The sequence below is a fragment of the Salmo salar genome, chromosome 01, assembly GCF_965601325.2.
Source record: "Salmo salar chromosome 01, fSalSal1, whole genome shotgun sequence".
NCBI lineage: Eukaryota > Metazoa > Chordata > Actinopteri > Salmoniformes > Salmonidae > Salmo > Salmo salar.
The window spans coordinates 51122117-51142268 of record NC_138291.1 but is presented as its reverse complement, the minus strand read 5'-3'; the positions used below and the strand labels follow the sequence as shown (position 1 = coordinate 51142268).

Genomic DNA, 20152 nt, shown 5'->3' with positions numbered 1-20152 from the left:
GGAAAGCTGTCGCAGTCATCCCCCTCTTCAAAGCGGGAGACACTCTAGACCCAAACTGTTACAGACGTATATCTATCCAACCCTGCCTTTCTAAGGTCTTCGAAAGCCAAGTTAACAAACAGATCACCGACCATTTCCAATCCCGCCGTACCATCTCTGCTATGCAATCTGGTTTCCGAGCTGGTCATGGGTGCACCTCAGCCACGCTCAAGGTCCTAAACAATATCATAACCGCCATCGATAAGAGACAATACTGTGCAACCATATTCATCGACCTGGCCAAGGCTTTCGACTCTTTCAATCACCACATTCTTATCGGTAGACTCAACAGCCTTGGTTTCTCAAATGACTGCCTCGCCTGGTTCACCAACTACTTCTCAGGCAGAGTTCAGTGTGTCAAATCGGAGGGCCTGTTGTCTGGACCTCTGGCAGTCTCTACTGGGGTGCCACAGGGTTCTATTCTCAGGCCGACTCTTTTCTCTGTATACATCAATGATGTTGTTCTTGCTGCTTGTGATTCTCTGATCCACCTCTACGCAGACGATACCATTCTGTATACTTCTGGCCCTTCTTGGACACTATGTTAACTAACCTCCAGATGAGCTTCAATGCCATACAACTCTCCTTCCTTGGCCTCCAACTGCTCTTAAATGCAAGTAAAACTAAATATATGCTCTTCAATCGATCACTGCTCGCACCTGCCCGCCGGTCTAGCATCACTACTTTGGACGGTTCTGACTTAGAACACGTGGACAACTACAAATACCTAGGTGTCTGGTTAGACTGTAAACTCTCCTTCCAGACTCACATTAAGCATCTCCAATCCAAAATTAAATCTAGAATTGGCTTCCTATTTCGCAGCAAAGCATCCCTCACTCATGCTGCCAAACATACCCTCATAAAACTGACTATGCTACCGATCCTTGACTTCGGCGATATCATTTACAAAATAGCCTCCAACACTCTACTCAGCAAATTGGATGCAGTCTATCACAGTACCATCCGTTTTGTCACCAAAGCCCAATATACTACCCACCACTGCGACCTGTATGCTCACGTTGGCTGGCTCTCACAACATATCCGTCGCCAAACCCACTGGCTCCAGGTCATCTATAAGTCTTTTCTAGGTAAAGCCCCGCCTTATCTCAGCTCACTGGTCACAATAGCAACACCCACCCGTAGCACGCGCTCCAGCAGGTATATCACACTGGTCACCCCCAAAGCAAATTCCTCCTTTGGTCGTCTTTCTTCCAATTCTCTGCTGCCAATGACTGGAATGAATTGCAAACATCTCTGAAGCTGGAGTCTTAAATCTCCCTCTCTAACTTTAAGCATCAGCTGTCAGAGTAGCTTACCGATCAATGTACCTGTACACAGCCAATCTGTAAATAGCACACCCGACTACCTCATCCCCATATTATTACTTACCCTTTTGCTCTTTTGCACCCCAGTATCTCTATTAATGCTAAATTGTAATTATTTTCGCCTCTAGGGCCTATTTATTGCCTACGTCCCTAGTCTTCTACATTGCACACACTGTACATAGATTTTTCAATTTTTCTTTTCTTTTGTGTTATTGACTGTACCTTTGTTTATGTGCAACTCTGTGTTGTTGTTTTTGTGGCACTGCTTTGCTTTATCTTGGCCAGGTTGCAGTTGTAAATGAGAACTTGTTCTCAACTGGCCTACCTGGTTAAATAAAGGTGAAATAAAAATAATAAAATATCAAATTAAATCTAAGTTTATTTGTCACATGCACAGGATACAGATGGTGCAAACGGTACAGTGAAATGGTTATTTGCACAGTAGCAATATCAAAAACAGAAGTGTCCAGATTGAAATATTTTATAGATGTTAATGACGCGTACGCGACACACTTGACTAAATTGATGCATCATGTGAAGGAAATACTTTAAGGAGCATTTTGGTCCTAGACTTGGAGCTCCGGTAACGCTTGCCATGTGGTAGCAGAGAAAACAGTCTATGACCTGGGTAACTAGAGTCTTTGACAATTTTTTGGGCTTCCCTCTGATATCGCCTAGTATATAGGCCCTGGATTGCAGGAAGCTTGGCCTCAGTGATGTACTGGGCCGTACTCATTACCCTCTGTAGTGCCTTAAGGTCAGATGCCGAGCAGTTACCGTACCAGATGGTGATGCAACCAGTCAAGATGCTCTCGATGGGGCAGCTGTAGAACTTATTGAAGATCTGGGGACCCATGCCAAATATTTTCAGCCTCCTGAGGGAGAAAAGGTGCTGACGTGCCCTCTTCACCACTGTCTTGGTGTGTTTGGACCATGAAAGTTTGTTGGTGATGTGGACACCAAGGAACATGAAACTCTCCACTACAGCCCGGTCGACGTTAATGGGGGCCTGTTCAGCACGCCTTTTCATGTAGTCCACGATCAGCTCCTTTGTCTTGCTCACATTGAGGGAGAGGTTGTTTTCCTGGCACCACACCACCAGGTCTCTGACCTGCCCCCTATAGGCTGTCTTATCGTTGTCAGTGATCAGGCCTACCACTGTCGTCAGCAAACTTAATGATGGTGTTGGAGTTGTGTTTGGCCACGCAGTGAACAGGAGGGGACTAAGCACACACCCCTGAGGGGCCCCAGTGTTGAGGATCAGCGTAACGGACGTGTTGTTGCCTACCCTTACCACCTGGGGGCAGCCCGTCAGGAAGTCCAGAACCCAGTTGAAGAGGGAGGTGTTTAGTCTCAGGGTCCTTAGCTTAGTGATGACCTTTGACGGCACTATGGTGTTGAACGCTGAGCGGTAGTCAATGAATAGCATTCTCACATAGGTGTTCCTTCTGTCTGGGTGGGAAAGGGCAGTGTGGAGTGCAATAGAGATTGCATCATCTGTGGATCTGTTGGGGCGGTATGCAAATTGGAGTGGGTCTAGGGTTGGATGCTGTTGATGTGAGCCATGACCAGCCTTTCAAAGCACTTCATGGCTACCGATGTGAGTGCTACGGGGCGGTAATCATTTAGGAAGGTTACCTTTGCTTCCTTGGGCATGGGGACTATGGTGGTCTGCTTGAAACATGTAGGTATTACAGACTTGGTCAGGGAGAGGTTGAAAATGTCAGTGAAGACACTTGCCAGTTCGTCTGCGCGTGCTTTGAGTACACGTCCTGGTAATTCATCTGGCCCCGCGGCTTTGTGAATGTTGACGTGTTGAAAGGTCTTGCTCACATCGGCTACCGAGAGCATTATCACACAGTCATCCAGAAAAGCTGGTGCTCTCATGCATGCTTCAGTGTTGCTTGCCTCGAAGTGAGCATAAAAGACATTTAGCTCATCTGGTAGGCTCGCGTCACTGGGCAGCTCACGGCTGGGTTTCCCTTTGTAGTCCGTAATAGTTTTCAAGCCCTACCACATCCGACGAGCATCAGAGCCGGTGTAGTAGGATTCAATATTAATCCTGTATTGACACTTTGCTTGTTAGATGGTTTGTCTGAGGGCATAGCGGGATTTCTTATAAGCATCCAGATTAGTGTCCCGTCCTTGAAAGCGGCAAATCTTGAGTAAATGAAGGATACAAAACGTATTGAAAGCAGGTGCTTCCTGAGTTAATTATGCCTTTAGCTCAATGTGGATGTTGCCTGTAATCCATGGCTTCTGGTTGGGATATGTACGTTCGGTCACTTTGGGGACGACGTCGTTGATGCACTTATTGATGAAGCCGATGACTGAGGTGGTATACTCCTCAATGCCATTTGATGAATCCCGGAACATATTCCAGCCTGTGCTAGCAAAACAGTCCTGTAGCATAGCATCCGCCTCATCTGACCACTTCCGTATTGAGAGAGAGTACTTCCTGCTTTAGTTTTTAATTGTAAGCAGGAATCAGGAGGATAGAATTATGGTCAGATTTGCCAAATGGAGGGTGAGGGAGAGCTTTGTATGCATCTGTGTGTGTGGAGTAAAGGTGGTCTATAGTTTTTTTCCCCTCTGGTTGCACATATGACATGCTGGTAGAAATGAGGTAAAACTGATTTAAGTTTGCCTGCATTAAAGTCCCCGGCCACTAGAAGCGCCGCTTCTGGATGAGCATTTGGCCTTATACAGCTGGTTGAGTGCGGTCTTGGTGCCAGCATCAGTTTGTGGTGGTAAATAGACGGCTACGAATAATATAGATGAGAACTCTTGGTAGATAGTGTGGTCTACAGCTTATCATAAGGTACTCTACCTTAGGTGAGCAATACCTCGAGACTTCTTTAATATTAGACATTGCGCACCAGCTGTTATTGTCAAGTAGACACCTACCTCCGCCCCTCGTCTTAGCAGACGTATCTTCTCTGTCCTGCCGGTGCATGGAAAATCCCGCCAGCTCTATATTATTCATGTCGTCGGTCCGCCATGGCTCGTTGAAACATAAGATATTACAGTTTTTAATGTCCCGTTGGTAATATAATCTTGATCGTAGGTCATCCATTCTATTTCCAATAATTGTACGTTGGCCAATAGAACGGATGGCATTGGGAGTTTCCTCACTCGCCTATGAATTCTCAGAAGACAGCCCCTTTTCCTCCATCTTTTCTTCACACAAATGACTGGGATTTGGGCCCGTTGGTGAGAAAGCAGTATATCCTTTGCATCGGACTCGTTCCAGTTCGAGGTGGTTAATCGCTGTTCTGATGTCCAGAAGTTATTTTTGGTCATAAGAGACGGTAGCAGCAACATTATGTACAAAATAAGTAAAAAAATAAGTTACAAACAACGTGAAAAACTAACAAAATAGCATAGTTGGTTAAGAGCACGTAAAACATCAGCCATCAGCCAACATCAGATGGCGGATGTTTTACGTTTTACCAGAAACAACAATGTATCCCATCTGTGTTGACATTTCATCTATCCAGGTCTTCATCCACTTTTGACATCACTAGCTAGCTATCCAGCTAATGTTAGCTCGGTGACGGATATTAGGTTATTGTCACGATTCCCACCGACGGTGGCGCCCCCTCCTGCTCGGGTGGCGCTCGGCGGTCGTCGTCACCGGCCTATTAGCTACCACTGATTCCCTTTTTTGGTTTTCCCTTTTTTTGGTTTTGTGCACCTTTGTTCGTCCCGCCTAGCCTAGAGAGGTTAAGGCCGTGCGTAATTGGCCGACTCCAACCACAGTGAAGGAAGTGCAGCGGTTCTTAGGCTTTGCCAATTACTACCGGAGGTTTATCTGGGGTTTTGGCCAGGTAGCGGCTCCCATTACCTCACTGCTGAAGGGGGGGCCGGTGCGTTTGCGATGGTCGACGGAGGCGGACAGAGCCTTCAAGAAGTTGAAGACGCTGTTCACCGACGCACCCGTGTTGGCGCACCCAGACCCGTCTCTAGCATTCATAGTGGAGGTGGACGCATCCGAGGCTGGGGTGGGTGCCGTGCTATCACAGTGCTCGGGTACGCCATTGAAACTCCGCCCCTGCGCTTTCTTTTCGAAGAAGCTCAGTTTGGCGGAGCGTAACTATGATGTGGGGGACAGGGAGTTGCTAGCGGTGGTAAAAGCCTTGAGGGTGTGGCGGCACTGGCTTGAGAGGGCTAAGCACCCCTTTCTCATCTGGACCGACCACCGAAACCTGGAGTACATCCGGGCAGCGAGGAGACTGAATCCACGTCAGGCAAGGTGGGCCATGTTCTTCGCCGATTTAAGTTCACTATCTCCTATAGACCGGGTTCCCTGAACACTAGTGCTGACGCGCTGTCCCGTCTCTATGACACGGAGGACCGGCCCATCGATCCAACTCCCATCATTCCAGCGTCTAGGCTGGTGGCACCGGTGGTATGGGAGGTGGACGCGGACATCGAGCGGGCATTAGTGTTGGAACCTGCGCCTGCGCAGGTTCCCGTGGGTCGCATGTATGTGCCGCTCGGTGTTCGTGATCGATTGATTCGATGGGCGCACACAGTACCTACTGCGGGTCATCCTGGTGTGGCGAGGACAGTGCGGAGTCTCAGGGGGAAGTACTGGTGGCCCACCTTGGCTAAGGACGTGAGGTCCTATGTCTCTTCCTGTTCGGTGTGCGCTCAGAGTAAGGCTCCTAGGCATCTACCGAGAGGGAAGTTACAGCCCCTCCCCGTTCCACAACGGCCATGGTCGCACCTGTCTATAGATTTCTTGACAGATCTTCCCCCCTCTCAGGGGAACACTGCGATTCTGGTGGTTGTGGATCGGTTCTCTAAGTCCTGCCGTCTCCTCCCGTTGCCCGGTCTCCCTACGGCCCTGCAGACTGCGGAGGCCCTATTTACCCACGTCTTCCGGCACTACGGGGTGCCGGAGGACATTGTCTCTGATCGAGGTTCCCAGTTCACATCCAGGGTCTGGAAAGCGTTTATGGAGCGGCTGGGGGTCTCGGTCAGTTTGACCTCCGGTTATCACCCCGAGAGCAATGGGCAGGCGGAGAGGGTGAACCAGGAAGTGGGCAGGTTTCTGAGGTCGTATTGCCAGGACCGGCCAGGGGAGTGGGCGAGGTACATTCCTTGGGCTGAGTTAGCTCAGAACTCACTTCGCCACTCCTCTACGAACATGTCACCCTTTCAGTGTGTTTTGGGTTACCAGCCGGTCCTGGCACCATGGCACCGGAGCCAGACCGATGCTCCTGCGGTGGAGGACTGGGTACAGCACTCCAAGGAGACCTGGAGAGCCGTCCAGGACTCCCCGAAGGAGGCCAGTGGACGGCAGAAGAGGAGTGCTGAGCGCCACCGCAGTGAGGCACCCGTGTTCTTACCGGGAGACAGGGTCTGGCTCTCGACCCGGAACCTGCCCCTCCGCGTGCCCTGCCGGAAGCTGGGGCCGCAGTGTGTGGGGCCCTTTAAAGTCCTGAGGAGGATAAACGAGGTGTGTTATCGGTTACAACTCCCTTCCTATTACCGTATTAACCCCTCGTTTCATGTGTCTCTCCTCAGGCCGGTGGTAGCTGGTCCCCTGCAGGAAGGTGAGGTGCCGGAGGTCCCTCCACCCCCTCTGGACATCGGGGGGTCCCCGGCGTACAGCATACGGGCCATTCTGGACTCGAGACGCCGGGCGAGGGGCCTGCAGTACCTCGTGGACTGGGAGGGGTACGGCCCGGAGGAGAGGTGCTGGGTGCCGGCGGAGGATGTCTTGGACCCATCCATGTTGAAGGATTTCCATCGCCTCCGTCCGGATCGCCCTGCGCCTCGCCCTCCGGGTCGTCCTCGAGGCCGGTGTCGGCACGCTGCGGGAGCCGCGCGTCAGGATGGGGGTACTGTCACGATTCCCACCGACGGTGGCGCCCCCTCCTGCTCGGGTGGCGCTCAGCGGTCATCGTCACCGGCCTATTAGCTACCACTGATTCCCTTTTTTGGTTTTCCCTTTTTTTGGGTTTTGTGCACCTGTGTTTAGTTTGGGTAATTAGCGGGGCTATTTAATTTAGCTGGTCCGCTTCCATGTTGTGCGAGATTATTTCGTTACTGACGGCTCATGTTCGTGTCGGCGCTGTTTTACGCCGTGTGTGTTTTCTCCCCTGTGTTTGGGAATATTTGTTTTGTGTGTGAGTGTACATTAAATACGCCACTACCCTGTGCTCACTGCTTCCTGTGCCTCATTCCTTCACCACGACTACCAAGCCATTACAGTTATTCAATTATTGCATCTGAGCTCCTAGTGTGTGCGGCTCTCCTTTAATTTTTCAAGTGTTCTACTCCACTAGCCAGCACCTCGCCTAAATAGGTGTGTGTTTCTTTCACCTCTAGCTAGGTGACCTTAGTCATATGCTATCTCCTGATAAGTCACTCGCATAATGTGTGCCTTGCCAAGCTGCTTACTATAGCCAAGTGAACATCAGTAGCTCATCAGAATAACATTACCTTTTTTCTTACTCACTGTTTCACCATCAGCCCATTCAACAGCTCCAGATCGTGCATTACAGACAGACATAAACCGTAGCACCAGGTTGTAAACAGGAAGTAATGAGTTCGCACATGTACATGTTTTGTAGGTGGTTCCAAATTAACTAAAGCGTGATAATGCCGTCCCTCGCAAGACATATAGTCAGACATAAATGTACATCATTTTGTCATGAAACACAGCATAGACGCGAAAAGATCTGAAGTTTAAGTTCGGATATCCCTGTTCAAGCCCAAATATATCATACTTTGACTAAAACGATGACTTATTGACTTAAATCATTGTGCAACATCACGGTTAAGCGCTGGCATCGTCTTTCAGCTGAAAAAAAGTGGATTTCCGCTGGTGTGGGCGTTTAAAATTAGGTGAATTAAAATGTTTTTTTTCACCAAGTTACACTACTCAAAAGGGACTCATTTCATGGAAAAACACAGTAAATGAGGTGAGTTACCCCCGTAGAATGTAGGACGCTCTGAGCTCAAGTGAAAAGCATGTTATTGATGATGAAGTCCGTTGTGCTGTAGTGTTATGTAGTTATGTACAGGTAACTGCCAAAATAAAGGAAACACTTGAGTAAATGAAGGATACAAAGCCTATTGAATGCTTCCTGAGTTAATTAAGTAATAAACATCCCATCATGCTTAGGGTCATGTATAAAATGCCCAGATCTCAACCCAATTAAACACTTATTGGAGACTGCTTTCCAACAATAAAACACCAAAGTATGGAATTTCGCACGGAAGAATGATGTTGCATCCCTCCAATAAAAGATCCAGACAATTTTAGAATCTATGCCAAGGGGCATTGAAGCTGTTCTGGCAGCTCTGGGTAGCCCAACGCCCTATAAACAACTACAAATACCTGGGTGTCTGGTTAGTCTATCACAGTGCCATCCGTTTTGTCACCAAAGCCCCATACACTACCCACCATTGCAACCTGTACGCTCTCGTTGGTTGGCCCTCGCTTCATACTCGTCGCCAAACCCACTGGCTACAGGTTATCTACAAGTCTCTGCTAGGTGAAGCCCCGCCTTATCTCAGCTCACTGGTCACCATAGCAGCACCCACTCGTAGCGCGCGCTCCAGCAGGTATATCTCACTGGTCACCCCCAAAGCCAATTCCTCCTTTGGTCGTCTTTCCTTCCAGTTCTCTGCTGCCAATGACTGGAACGAACTGCAAAAATCTCTGAAGCTGGAGAATCATATCTCCCTCACTAGCTTTAAGCGCCAGCTGTCAGAGCAGCTCACAGATCACTGCACCTGTACATAGCCCATCTGTAAACAGCCCATCTATCTACCTACCTCATCCACATACTGTATTTATGTATTTATCTTGCTCCTTTGCACCCCAATATCTCTACTTGCACATTCATCTTCTGCACATCTACCTTTCCAGTGTTTAATTGCTATATTGTAATTACTTCACCACCATGGCGTATTTATTGCCTTAACTTACCTCATTTGCACTCACTGTATATAGACTTTTTGTTTTCTTTTGTTCTACTGTATTATTGACTGTATGTTTTGTTTATTCCATGTGTAACTCTGTGTTGTTGTATGTGTCGAATTGCTATGCTTTATCTTGGCCAGGTCGCAGTTGCAAATGAGAACTTGTTCTCAACTAGCCTACCTGGTTAAATAAAGGTGAAAATAAAATTAAAATAAAGAAACTTTATGTTGGTGTTTCCTTTATTTTGGCAGTTACCTGCATTAGTGTAGGTAGTGTTATGTAGTGTTATGTAATGTTACCTCCAGGCCTGTTCCTTCACCTCTGACAGTGGGCATGGCTCGGGTAGATCTCTGTTGATTTCCCTCAACTCACTCTGTTGCCGTAGACACGCCTCCACCTTTGCTGTGATGTCATCACACAACTTCCTTAGCGACTCGTGTTGGCTGAGGTTGGCCGGTATCTCTACACTGTTCAGGACGACCTCGGAACATGAAAGACGCTTCATATGGGAGTCACGTGTCCGACAGATAGACTGGTACTTCTCAATGTTCTCATCTGAAAGGACAACAAATAATCATAATGAATAAACAAATGTGTGTGTGTTTGTGTCTGTTTGTGCATGCGTGCCTTCCTGCCTGACTTTGTGCTCTAAGAGCCCCGTACCTTGAGCGATGCTGTAGTTGAGTTGCCTGGAGGTCATTTCACTGTGGAACTTGTGCTGCGCAGAGCAGAGACTAAGGAGGTACTGAGCAATCTTAGAATTCTCTGTCACAAAACTGTGTTTCTTACTGCTGGGACCACCACACTCTATTGTCAGCTTACGACGCTGGGGAAGGGGGGGGAGAGACAACCATCAGGGTGCTTGTCTTTTAAATCAAGAGCATTGGAGCTGTTAATGTCAAACACACTTCTGAAAGCACAGTATAGAATACAACACTAGTATTCCAGTAGTACTCACATTGGCAGAGATGGTATCGGTCTCCCTCCAGAGGAATCGTCGTGTGACGGTACTGAGGTGGTTCTTCAGCTCATAGACAAGGATTCCGGTGGCACAGACTCCCAGCACCAGCTCCCCCACCACCGGCTTCTTCTCCCGGCCTACCCGATGGAACACCATCCCATACTCTGGAAGCTGCTGAGCGATCTAGAGAGTAGATAGAACAAGTGTGTTGCGAGGTTGATCTCAGTAAAGGAGGAGAACATGCTCAATTCCAAATCTTCTTGTGTAGACATGTAAAAAGGGTCCTGGGAACCAAAATAGATTAAAGAAAATTGAAAAGGCAAGCACTCAATTGATTATGATTTGCAATAATAGAAGTTTGTTTTACTGTATCTTTAAGCCCAGTTGAGATACATCAGCCGAAATAAGACGAGACAAAACTACCCAGTTTTAGAATGTTGTGTTGTAAAACTGACTGAAGACTGGGCGTTCAGATCAAACAAACGAGACGTGGAGTTGAGACCATTTCCACTTTAATGGTGCCTCTTTACAATGATGTGATTAAATTTTGAAACAAGTGGCCACTTGTTGTAGCAAGTTGTTGTAGCAAACGAGTATCATGAAATACATGCACCAGAAACAGACCACACAATGGTATTTTGCCAGAGAAGTATCAGCAAGCTAGGCTAGCTAACTAACTGCTTTGCTAACTAACTGCTTGGCTAAAACAGAACATCAGCACATTGTTCTCTGACTGGCTAAACAGATCCGTCTCGTCGCAAGACTTTAGCTAAAGATTTGACATGTTTACTCCAGCAGCAGACATGAGCCGTTCTAAAACTAGGCCGTTCAGATCAAGCAAACTTTGTTCTAAACTGCAGGAAACCGTCTTGTCTCGTCTTATGTATCTGAACTGGGGATTCATATCCAAAACTTTGATTTCTGCAAATAATAATACATTTAATACAGTGTTCAACCACTGTTCAACTTTCTTACTTTTAGGAACTCGGTTTCAGCCTCCTCAGGCAGCATCTGGGTGTTGTTAGCGTGGAACCGTGACAACTCTTAGACACATACTGCTCCGGCTGGTAGTAGTTCCTACCATACAACTGAACAGAGATAACAGGCCTGTCAATGACATATACTGCCACTAATGTAGTAGTCTTTACCATACAGATATAACAGGATTGCATTCAATAGGTACCAAACTCAATAAAACTAACTGCAACAGGGAGGGACTATCTTTACTTAATTTTTTTTCTGTTTCAAAATGTTTTGGTACTGTGTGCCATACTGAACATTACCCAGGTCTGTCAATAAGATATATTGCCATTGATGTTGTACTGGACAGATATAACAGGTCTATCAATGAGATACTACTTCCTCATAAACATACTGCTTTGGCTGGAAGAATTATTAAGAGCCATACAACCTCTCAGGATTTTATGGAGAACCTAATCCATTATGGGGTGGCAGGTAGCCTAGTGGTTAAGCGTTGGGCCAGTAACCGAAAGGTTGCTAGATCGAATCCCCGAGCTGACAAGGTACAAATCTGTTGTTCTGTCCCTGAACAAGGCAGTGTTCCTAGGCTGTCATTGTAAATAAGAATTTGTTCTTAACTGACTTGCCTAGTTAAATAAATGAAAAATGTAGATCATTAAAGAAAAACACTGAAGGAAAATTCTGTTTCTGAGACAGTGGTTCACTCAGTTTACCTCAGGCATGTAGTCCCCAAACTCTGCCTGAAGAGCAAGAGCCGCCAGGAACATGCACGTCTCCTCGTTGCAGTACAACCTGTCCTCTAGGATATCCTTCCGCAGCTGCAAGTAGTATTGGTGACGAGTCAGCCTGTGTCTGGAACACCCAATGTGTAGTTCTTTAAAGAGACAACTAATAACTGCATTTCACTAACAGTTCATGATACCAAAACTAGATACTTTTCAGTAAAATGAAAGATATAAAATAATGATCAGACTCACAATATGAAAGAGACGTCGTCAACAAAAAACTTGACCCGTAGAAAAACAAGAAACGAAGTCGACACTACTTTTTTCCGACTGTCAGGAGCAACTTTTGAGATTTTAATCTCGTGGTCCAGGAAAAAATATTCATCATCTAAAAGAAAGAAGGACATAGTATATGTAGTATGACTAAAATCAATAAATCAACTACAGTATATGTTTATGAGACACATAAGATGGGTTGTTGTCAGTTTCTTACCATCGATGAAGGCCAGTCCGAAGTAGAAGTGCTCTACCAGGTTAACGTGAGCCACCACCATGTCGAACACATCTCTCCCTCTGGACTTTTTGTCACATCTGACCAATACAGACTGACCACTGGGCAACACCACATTAACCTCTCTCTGGGACGAACAAGACCTGCCCTTCTTAGACTGGGGGGAAGAAGATGGATTAGGTGGAGGGGGAGGGAAGGGGAGAGAGAGAGAGAGAGAGAGAGACAGAGAGAGAGACAGAGAGAGAGAGAGAGAGAGAGAGAGAGAGAGAGGATAATCAATCTTTAGTCAACAAAAAATACACTCAAAACCCCAAAACATAAATCTTCCAGAACAATTTTAGCAAAAAAAAGTTTATGTTTTTACCACTATGGATCCGGGAAGCTCCAGATCTACATGGGGTTCGTCAGCCATCCGATAAACTCAGGACCCAGAGCCTGAAAAGACACAACTCGATGTAAACACAGCAGTGCAGATACACAATCACATCATGCTAACATCATTACACATGGAAACAATTCATACACCACAATACACACACACACACCTTCACACACACAGGATGCATTAGTCCTGGCTATGACCGTCACCATACTCCAGCAGCACTGCAGTCTCAAGTCAAGACTGATAAACCAGAACTGGGTTGGAGGTGACAGCTACCTCGATCTAACTGGGGCAGTGACGTCACAGGCTACGCTGACCACACCCAGCTTACTGTATCTTCATTTCATCCCCATACACACTCCGCTGTGCGTACACATCTTGGTTTTCAAAGACAAATTATTTTCAATAAATGTTCATTGAGTAACATACAAATCAATCTAATTATCATATTTGCTTTAGTGTATGAGACTGGGATTATATCTTAAACTGTTAAGGAGCTGTATTCGTCAGAGGAAAAACTATGACAATAATAAGAAGTATGGAATCTATAGAATGTATGACTCAGAGTCACACATTCTGTTGCATATTATTTGTGTATTATCACCCCCAGAGCTCAGCAGATAACTCGACGGGGTCTCAGAAGAACATCAACCCAGATCACAGGGTGCCATAGATCAGGGATCATCAACTAGATTCAGCAGCGGGCTGATTTGTTCTCAGGTCAGGGGGCTGGAACATAATTGCAAATAAATTGTAGACTGCAAATTGTCCACAAAAAGCCCAAACAGATATAATATTTGGGTACCTCTTTAAATCACATTCAGCTTATAAAGGCTTCATGAAGCCTTCATAATGCCTTCATAAGCGCTGCATAAATGTGTTACAAAGCATCTATAAGCGTATGTCATGCTTTATAAAGGGTTCAAAAATATGTTATAACTGTGTGACATAATCACCAATGTCTAAAGTGACATAACACGGTATGTCGAATATGATATAAACATGTGCTTTATAAAGGGTGACATGTTGTGCTGAAGGATGGCATGCGCTCTAAAGTGATAACATCTTAGTCACATTACACCTAATCTCATTCCTAGATACTTCTGCCCAAATGTGCGGAAGGTCTGGTGGACCAACCCATCAAACTTGGACTTCATTAGTTAGGTTTAAAAATAAATATAAAAAAGATAACTTGTGGAAATGGGCAGGGTTTAACAATAATTGTGACTTTTTGACTGTGGTATGTGTTCTATCACAAATACCCTACAGTACCCTGTGGATCATGAGAGAACTTTATAAATAAGCAGAACGTTAATAACCTATTTATTGACACTTCATGTAGTGTCCTGTAATACTTAGTTTGAAGTGAGACACAGGAGATAACTGAGAGCACGGGCTGAATTCTGGAGATTGAGTGTACATAAAGATACACCAGGCAGGGGTGTTGGGACAGCGTTGGTCTGGTCCACAAACAGTACTCCTTGCAGCACCTACAGCGGTAATGATCGTCATGTCTCTCGTCGGTGGGTTCACAATTCTCATGCATAATGGGTGAGCTTGAAGATGCCATGACAGAGGAAGTGGAGCTAAAGAGCGAGAGAAATACTAGATTCCACTGTAGACATGCAGAGGGGTTGGGTCTGGGAGCTACCTTAACTGCCATAGTTGGGTTGGGTTAGTTGCTTTATTGGTTAATGCATCATATAAAAGGATAGATGTTGGGGTAATTGTACTCTGGACAACATTCTGGAGGCATTGATGTGAAAGCATATAGAGTCGTGGCCAAAAGTTTTGAGAATGACACAAATATTAATTTCCACAAAGTTTGCTGCTTCAGTGTCTTTAGATATTTTGTCAGATGTTACTATGGAATACTGAAGTATAATTACAAGCATTTCATAAGTGTCAAAGGCTTTTATTGACAATTACATGAAGTTGATGCAAAGAGTCAATATTTGCAGTGTTGACCCTTCTTTTTCAAGACCTCTGCAATCCGCCCTGGCATGGTGTCAATTAACTTCTGGGTCACATCCTGACTGATGGCAGCCCATTCTTGCATAATCAATGCTCGGAGTTTGTCAGAATTTGTGGGTTTTTGTTTGTCCACCCGCCTCTTGAGGATTGACCACAAGTTCTCAATGGGATTAAGGTCTGGGGAGTTTCCTGGCCATGGACCCAAAATATCTATGTTTTGTTCCCCAAGCCACTTAGTTATCACTTTTGCCTTATGGCAAGGTGCTCCCTCATGCTGGAAAAGGCATTGTTCGTCACCAAACTGTTCCTGGATGGTTGGGAGAAGTTGCTCTCGGAGGATCTGTTGGTACCATTCTTTATTCATGGCTGTGTCATAATTGTCGTAGTGAGTGGACCAAAACGCAGCGGGTATATGTATGCTCATCTTCTTTTATTGAAGAAAACAAAAACAAAAACACTTATACTAAACAAACGATGAAAAACAGTCCTGTAAGGTTCACTGACAATACACGGAGACAACTACCCACAAAACCCATGGAAAAACACCCCTACTAAATAGGACCTTCAATTAGAGGCAACGAGGAACAGCTGCCTCCAATTGAAGGTCAACCCAAGAAACTTAAACATAGAAATAGACACACTAGAACAAACATAGAAATATACTAACATAGAACATAAACCAAAAACCCCGAAACACATAAAACAAACACCCCCTGCCACGCCCTGACCAAACTACAATAACAAATAACCCCCTTTACTGGTCAGGACGTGACAGGCTGTGTTCTGATGCCCCAAACAATCGGAAAGGGGATTCATCAGAGAAAATGACTTTACCCCAGTCCTCAGTAGACCAATCCCTGTACCTTTGGCAGAATATCAGTCTGTCCCTGATGTTTTTCCTGGAGAGAAGTGGCTTCTTTGCTGCCCTTCTTGACAATAATTGAACCGCTCTCCTTGAAGTTCTTGATGATCCGATAAATGGTTGATTTAGGTGCAATCTTACTGGCAACAATATCCTTGCCTGTGAAGCCCTTTTTGTGCAAAGCAATGATGATGGCACGTGTTTCCTTGCAGGTAACCATGGTCGACAGAGAAAGAACAAGGATTCCAAGCACCACCCTCCTTTTGAAGCTTCCAGTCTGTTATTTGAACTCAATCAGCATGACAGAGTGATCTCCAGCCTTGTCCTCGTCAACACTCACACCTGTGTTAACGAGAGAATCACTGACATGATGTCAGCTGGTCCTTTTGTGGCAGGGCTGAAATGCAGTGGAAATGTTTTTGGGGGATGAAGTTAATTTGCATGGCAAAGAGGGACTTTGCAATTAATTGCAATTCATCTGATCACTCTTCATAACATTCTGGAGTATATGCACATTGCTATCATACAAACTGAGGCAGCAGACTGAAAATTAATATTTGTGTCATTCTCAAAACTTTTGGCCACGACTGTACAGTGCTGAGTTACCTCAATAGGATGTAGCGTTGATTAGGGATACGCACTTGCCTATCAGATGGAGGAAGATGGAGATGGGGAACAAAGTGAAAATGACATAACTTGGGAACACCTCTCGGAGCCTGTAGCCAGAAAGAGGGCGACTGGGTGAAAGCATGAGGTTCTTTAGGGCCTACTCATGGAGGCATAGAGTCAAGCAAAGAGAGCGTGGGAATTGGCATGTTGTCAGACTTTGGTTTTTCTGTGCATATATAATTATGCATATCTTGCCACATTGTTAATACTGTTATGTCTTGTGTTTCTTTTTGCTTTTCAAGTCTTGTGCTATCACTCTCCTAGGAACCAGGAGAAAGTTGAAATGGAAGAAACCAACAGCTCCAGTGGACAAGTTATTATCAGTTCTATGAGAAATGGAAATAACAGTGTGCATGGGGTGACTATGGAACAGAGGCCATAAGTCTCTTGAGTTTGTAAACCTCACTGTGAATGTTAATCATGTTTGTTAATTTATAAGTAATGTCCAAGTTTATGTAAGTTGAACAGTAGGAAGCTATTGTTCAAGAGGAGGGACTGTTGGGTTCTGATTCATGAAATATAGGTATTCCTTTCACTGAGGGCGAGAGGGTAATTTATAATGTTTACATTATGTCGAGAAATGTTATTGTTAGCCATCAGGGATCATATGGGAGGAGGAAAGACGCAGTCTGGTAAGAGTCAACATGACAGTGAGTTGGGAAGGAGTGAGCACTTTGGGGCAGCGGTCAGGTCAGATGAAGTGAGGAAGAACAGATATCACTAAGTTTCTGCCTAGCAACGGAGATGCATTGGCTGTTCAGATATGTAGGAGGAGACTCAGCATATTAGAAAGGGTTAAATATCAGTGCTTGTGTGAATATGTCTTTTGTCTGTTCAGCTGTTCGATCCTTTGGGGTGAATAAACTTGGTTTAAGCTTTCATAGTGTCCGTTGAGTTTAGAACCTAACAGATAATTCATAACACATCCATAAAGACTCTATATCGCATGACGCTGTACTTAATTTAAACTCAGACACTTTTGGTCATTCATAACACATATATAAATGTCTTATATCATATGACGCTTTACTTACCATAAAGTCAGACACCTTTGGGCATTCATAACCCATACATAAAGGCTTAATGATGTAAACACAAGTGTATTAACACTTAGGGAATTATCACTAACAGCTAAAGCAAATAAACATTAAAGACATGTTTAAACCATACATTTCCTTTTATTTGTACATTGTTAAAACAATACAAATAGTTTCAAAATGTTTCAAAAAGTCTGGCAATAAAATTACATTGAACATTACACAGGACTGTGAATAGGTTAGCTTGTCCCTGTGCTGGCAGACACATGGTTCTAGCCTCTCTTCCTACTGGAGGCACTGAATGTTGGTTCCAACCTTAAAAGTAACAACAAAGTAAGTTAGCAGGTCTGTTAGGAAATTCCTTTGTCACACCATCTGGATAAGGGAAATTCTGTGCTGTGCCAGAAACTCTAAATGGGAATTCATATTATTATATTCTTCTTTCATGTACTGATCTCATGGCATGACTGAGACATGGCTGTATCTAGAGGGATTTGCATTTAGCTGAGCCTTCTAGCTAGCAAAATGTTGGCTAGATAGCAATTGCTGTGAAATCACTGAAATTGTTTGCAATGTAACTCAGCACTTAACTACTACTACAAGCTAATGTAAATGACAATAAAGGTTAACTTACCTGTTTTTTGCTGTCCAGTGGCACTACAAGTGGGGCCTGTGATTTGTGAACTCCTCACATGATCAGTGACTCATCAGCAACACTAAAAAAGTGCTTCCAGGTCACGAAATTTCATACATTTTCAAAATAAACGTCCCACAACTTATAGTAGAAACGTGTCAATAACCATTCAGCTAAGAGGTCGGGTAGATGCTATTGATATTTTATGTTGGCTTGTATGACCTGCAGACAGCAGACTGACTGAAGTCCTGAAGTAAAGTTTGAGCTGGCTGGATAACAGATCCTTCACCAGCAGACTGACTGAAGTCCTGAAGTTAAGTTTGAGCTGGCTGGATAACAGATCCTTCACCACTGCTAATATTTAACTTCTATTTGGATAATGTCTCTCCAGCACTACTAGCTAGAAATATCTAGCTAGCTTGCTGCCCATTGCAAACAGGCTGCACAGCTAGCTAGCATTACAGATCGACAAATAAGTCTATAATGCGTTATGCAGACTAGATATGTATATGTGGTGTCATTTCATTGGGCTCTGAATAATACGGTGTTGCTGGCCTTTTACTTCACCCAGTCTATAGGTGGCCAAATCACATCATGTGTGCTTACTGCACAACAGAAAACCCGCTAATGTTGTGGAAAATGTTTAATCAAATACTTCTCAGATACCAGAGTTTGTAAATTCAATTAGACTTTTATTACAAAAGTAACAGAAGCCGAGCAGTTCCATGGAAGAACTGAATCTTCATTCTTAGTGCTTGGTTTTTGTACAGTCTTTCCCTTACATAACGTCATCACCCCATTTTACGAATCTTGTTTTGTTACATAATTTCCATTCTCTTATTGGCTCAGATATTGGGGCATAGATTCTATTGGTGGCGTGACATGCATACCCCTTAGCTAATGTTCCTGTCCAAAGGTCTTCACAAGTTCAGACCTGTTTTGTCTATGTATGATTAACCCATGTGCGTGTCCATTAGCCTTCACAAGATCAGACATGGCCCAGACCAGACACGTCCTGTGGGTTTACCTTGCTTAATCCACACAGATTCTGCTTACATTCTGTTTTTACATGTCCAATGGTCAATTTGATCTTGATCCAGCTTTGTACACTCACATGGGCTTCAGCCTTCATTCTGCTTACACATGTCTAATATTTAAACTTATATTGATTATTCTTTCTATTTCAAAGAGAACAGTATAGTTACTGAGAATCACCAGATGACTGGAAAAGCTACCACACTAACCAAACAACAGTGCAGGGCATGCTTACTAAATTAAAGGGCAACTACACTCAAATCTTAGATTTTTCCTAGACCTCAAAAGTTAGCCCCTAATGTGGTTTAAGCATTATTGTGAACACAGAAAACATACATTTTCTATTTAAAAAGTGTGAAAAAAAACTGTTCAACCAGAAAATAAATGTTGAATTCCGAGACCTGGAAAAACCAAAATGTTTTTTGCTGCAATCATCCAGCAGGACAGCATTTTGGGGGATGTTGTGGTCAGGTCCAATACTGACTATGCACAAAAGAGGAAAAGAGGTTGGGCCATCCTAGAAATGTTTTAGTTAAATATAATATATACAATTTAGCAGACACTTTTATCCAAAGTGACAGTCATGTGGGAATTTTCTTTTAACGTATGGGTGGTCCCCTGGAATCGAACCCAATTTTCTGGTATTGCAATGCTCAACCAATATGCATGTCAGGGTTATAAACGTTTTGTGAAGCCTCAATTTAATATAATTTATAAGGCCTTTATTAAGCGGTGCTTATGCCACATTTTTTTACTCTTTATAAAGCATAACATATAGTTGTAGATGACTTGTAACACATTTATGTAGTGTTTCTGAAGGATTTATGGAGGCTTTATGAAGCCTTCATCAGCTGCACATTATTTAAAGCAGAACCAATATTTGACTAAAACATAATCATGTGAAACCTTGCTTACATACAGTACCAGTCAAAAGTGTGGACACACCTACTCATTCAAGGGTTTTTCTTTATATTTTTTCACCTTTTTCTACATTGTAGAATAATAGTGAAGACATCAAAACTATGAAATAACACATATGGAATCATGTAATAACCAAAAAAGTGTTCAACTA

The 20152-nt window shown here is 44.3% G+C and overlaps 1 protein-coding gene and 1 long non-coding RNA gene across 2 annotated transcripts in view; both read right to left on the bottom strand.

Annotated features, from left to right (window-relative positions):
* LOC106604144 (FERM and PDZ domain-containing protein 2) overlaps positions 1–20152 on the bottom strand; it is a 93082-nt gene that overhangs the window by 25905 nt on the left and 47025 nt on the right. The window contains 10 exon segments of the mRNA XM_082961277.1: positions 9609–9864; positions 9973–10135; positions 10268–10453; positions 11246–11307; positions 11310–11358; positions 11965–12103; positions 12229–12364; positions 12470–12644; positions 12852–12907; positions 16402–16471. Of these exon segments, the coding sequence (XP_082817403.1) occupies positions 9609–9864; positions 9973–10135; positions 10268–10453; positions 11246–11307; positions 11310–11358; positions 11965–12103; positions 12229–12364; positions 12470–12644; positions 12852–12907; positions 16402–16471 (1292 nt within the window).
* On the bottom strand, positions 17533–18760 carry LOC106605246 (uncharacterized). The gene is made up of 2 exons (XR_001328814.3): positions 18046–18760; positions 17533–17726 (listed from the first exon to the last, which is right to left on the bottom strand). It is a non-coding gene; the product is annotated as an uncharacterized LOC106605246 (long non-coding RNA).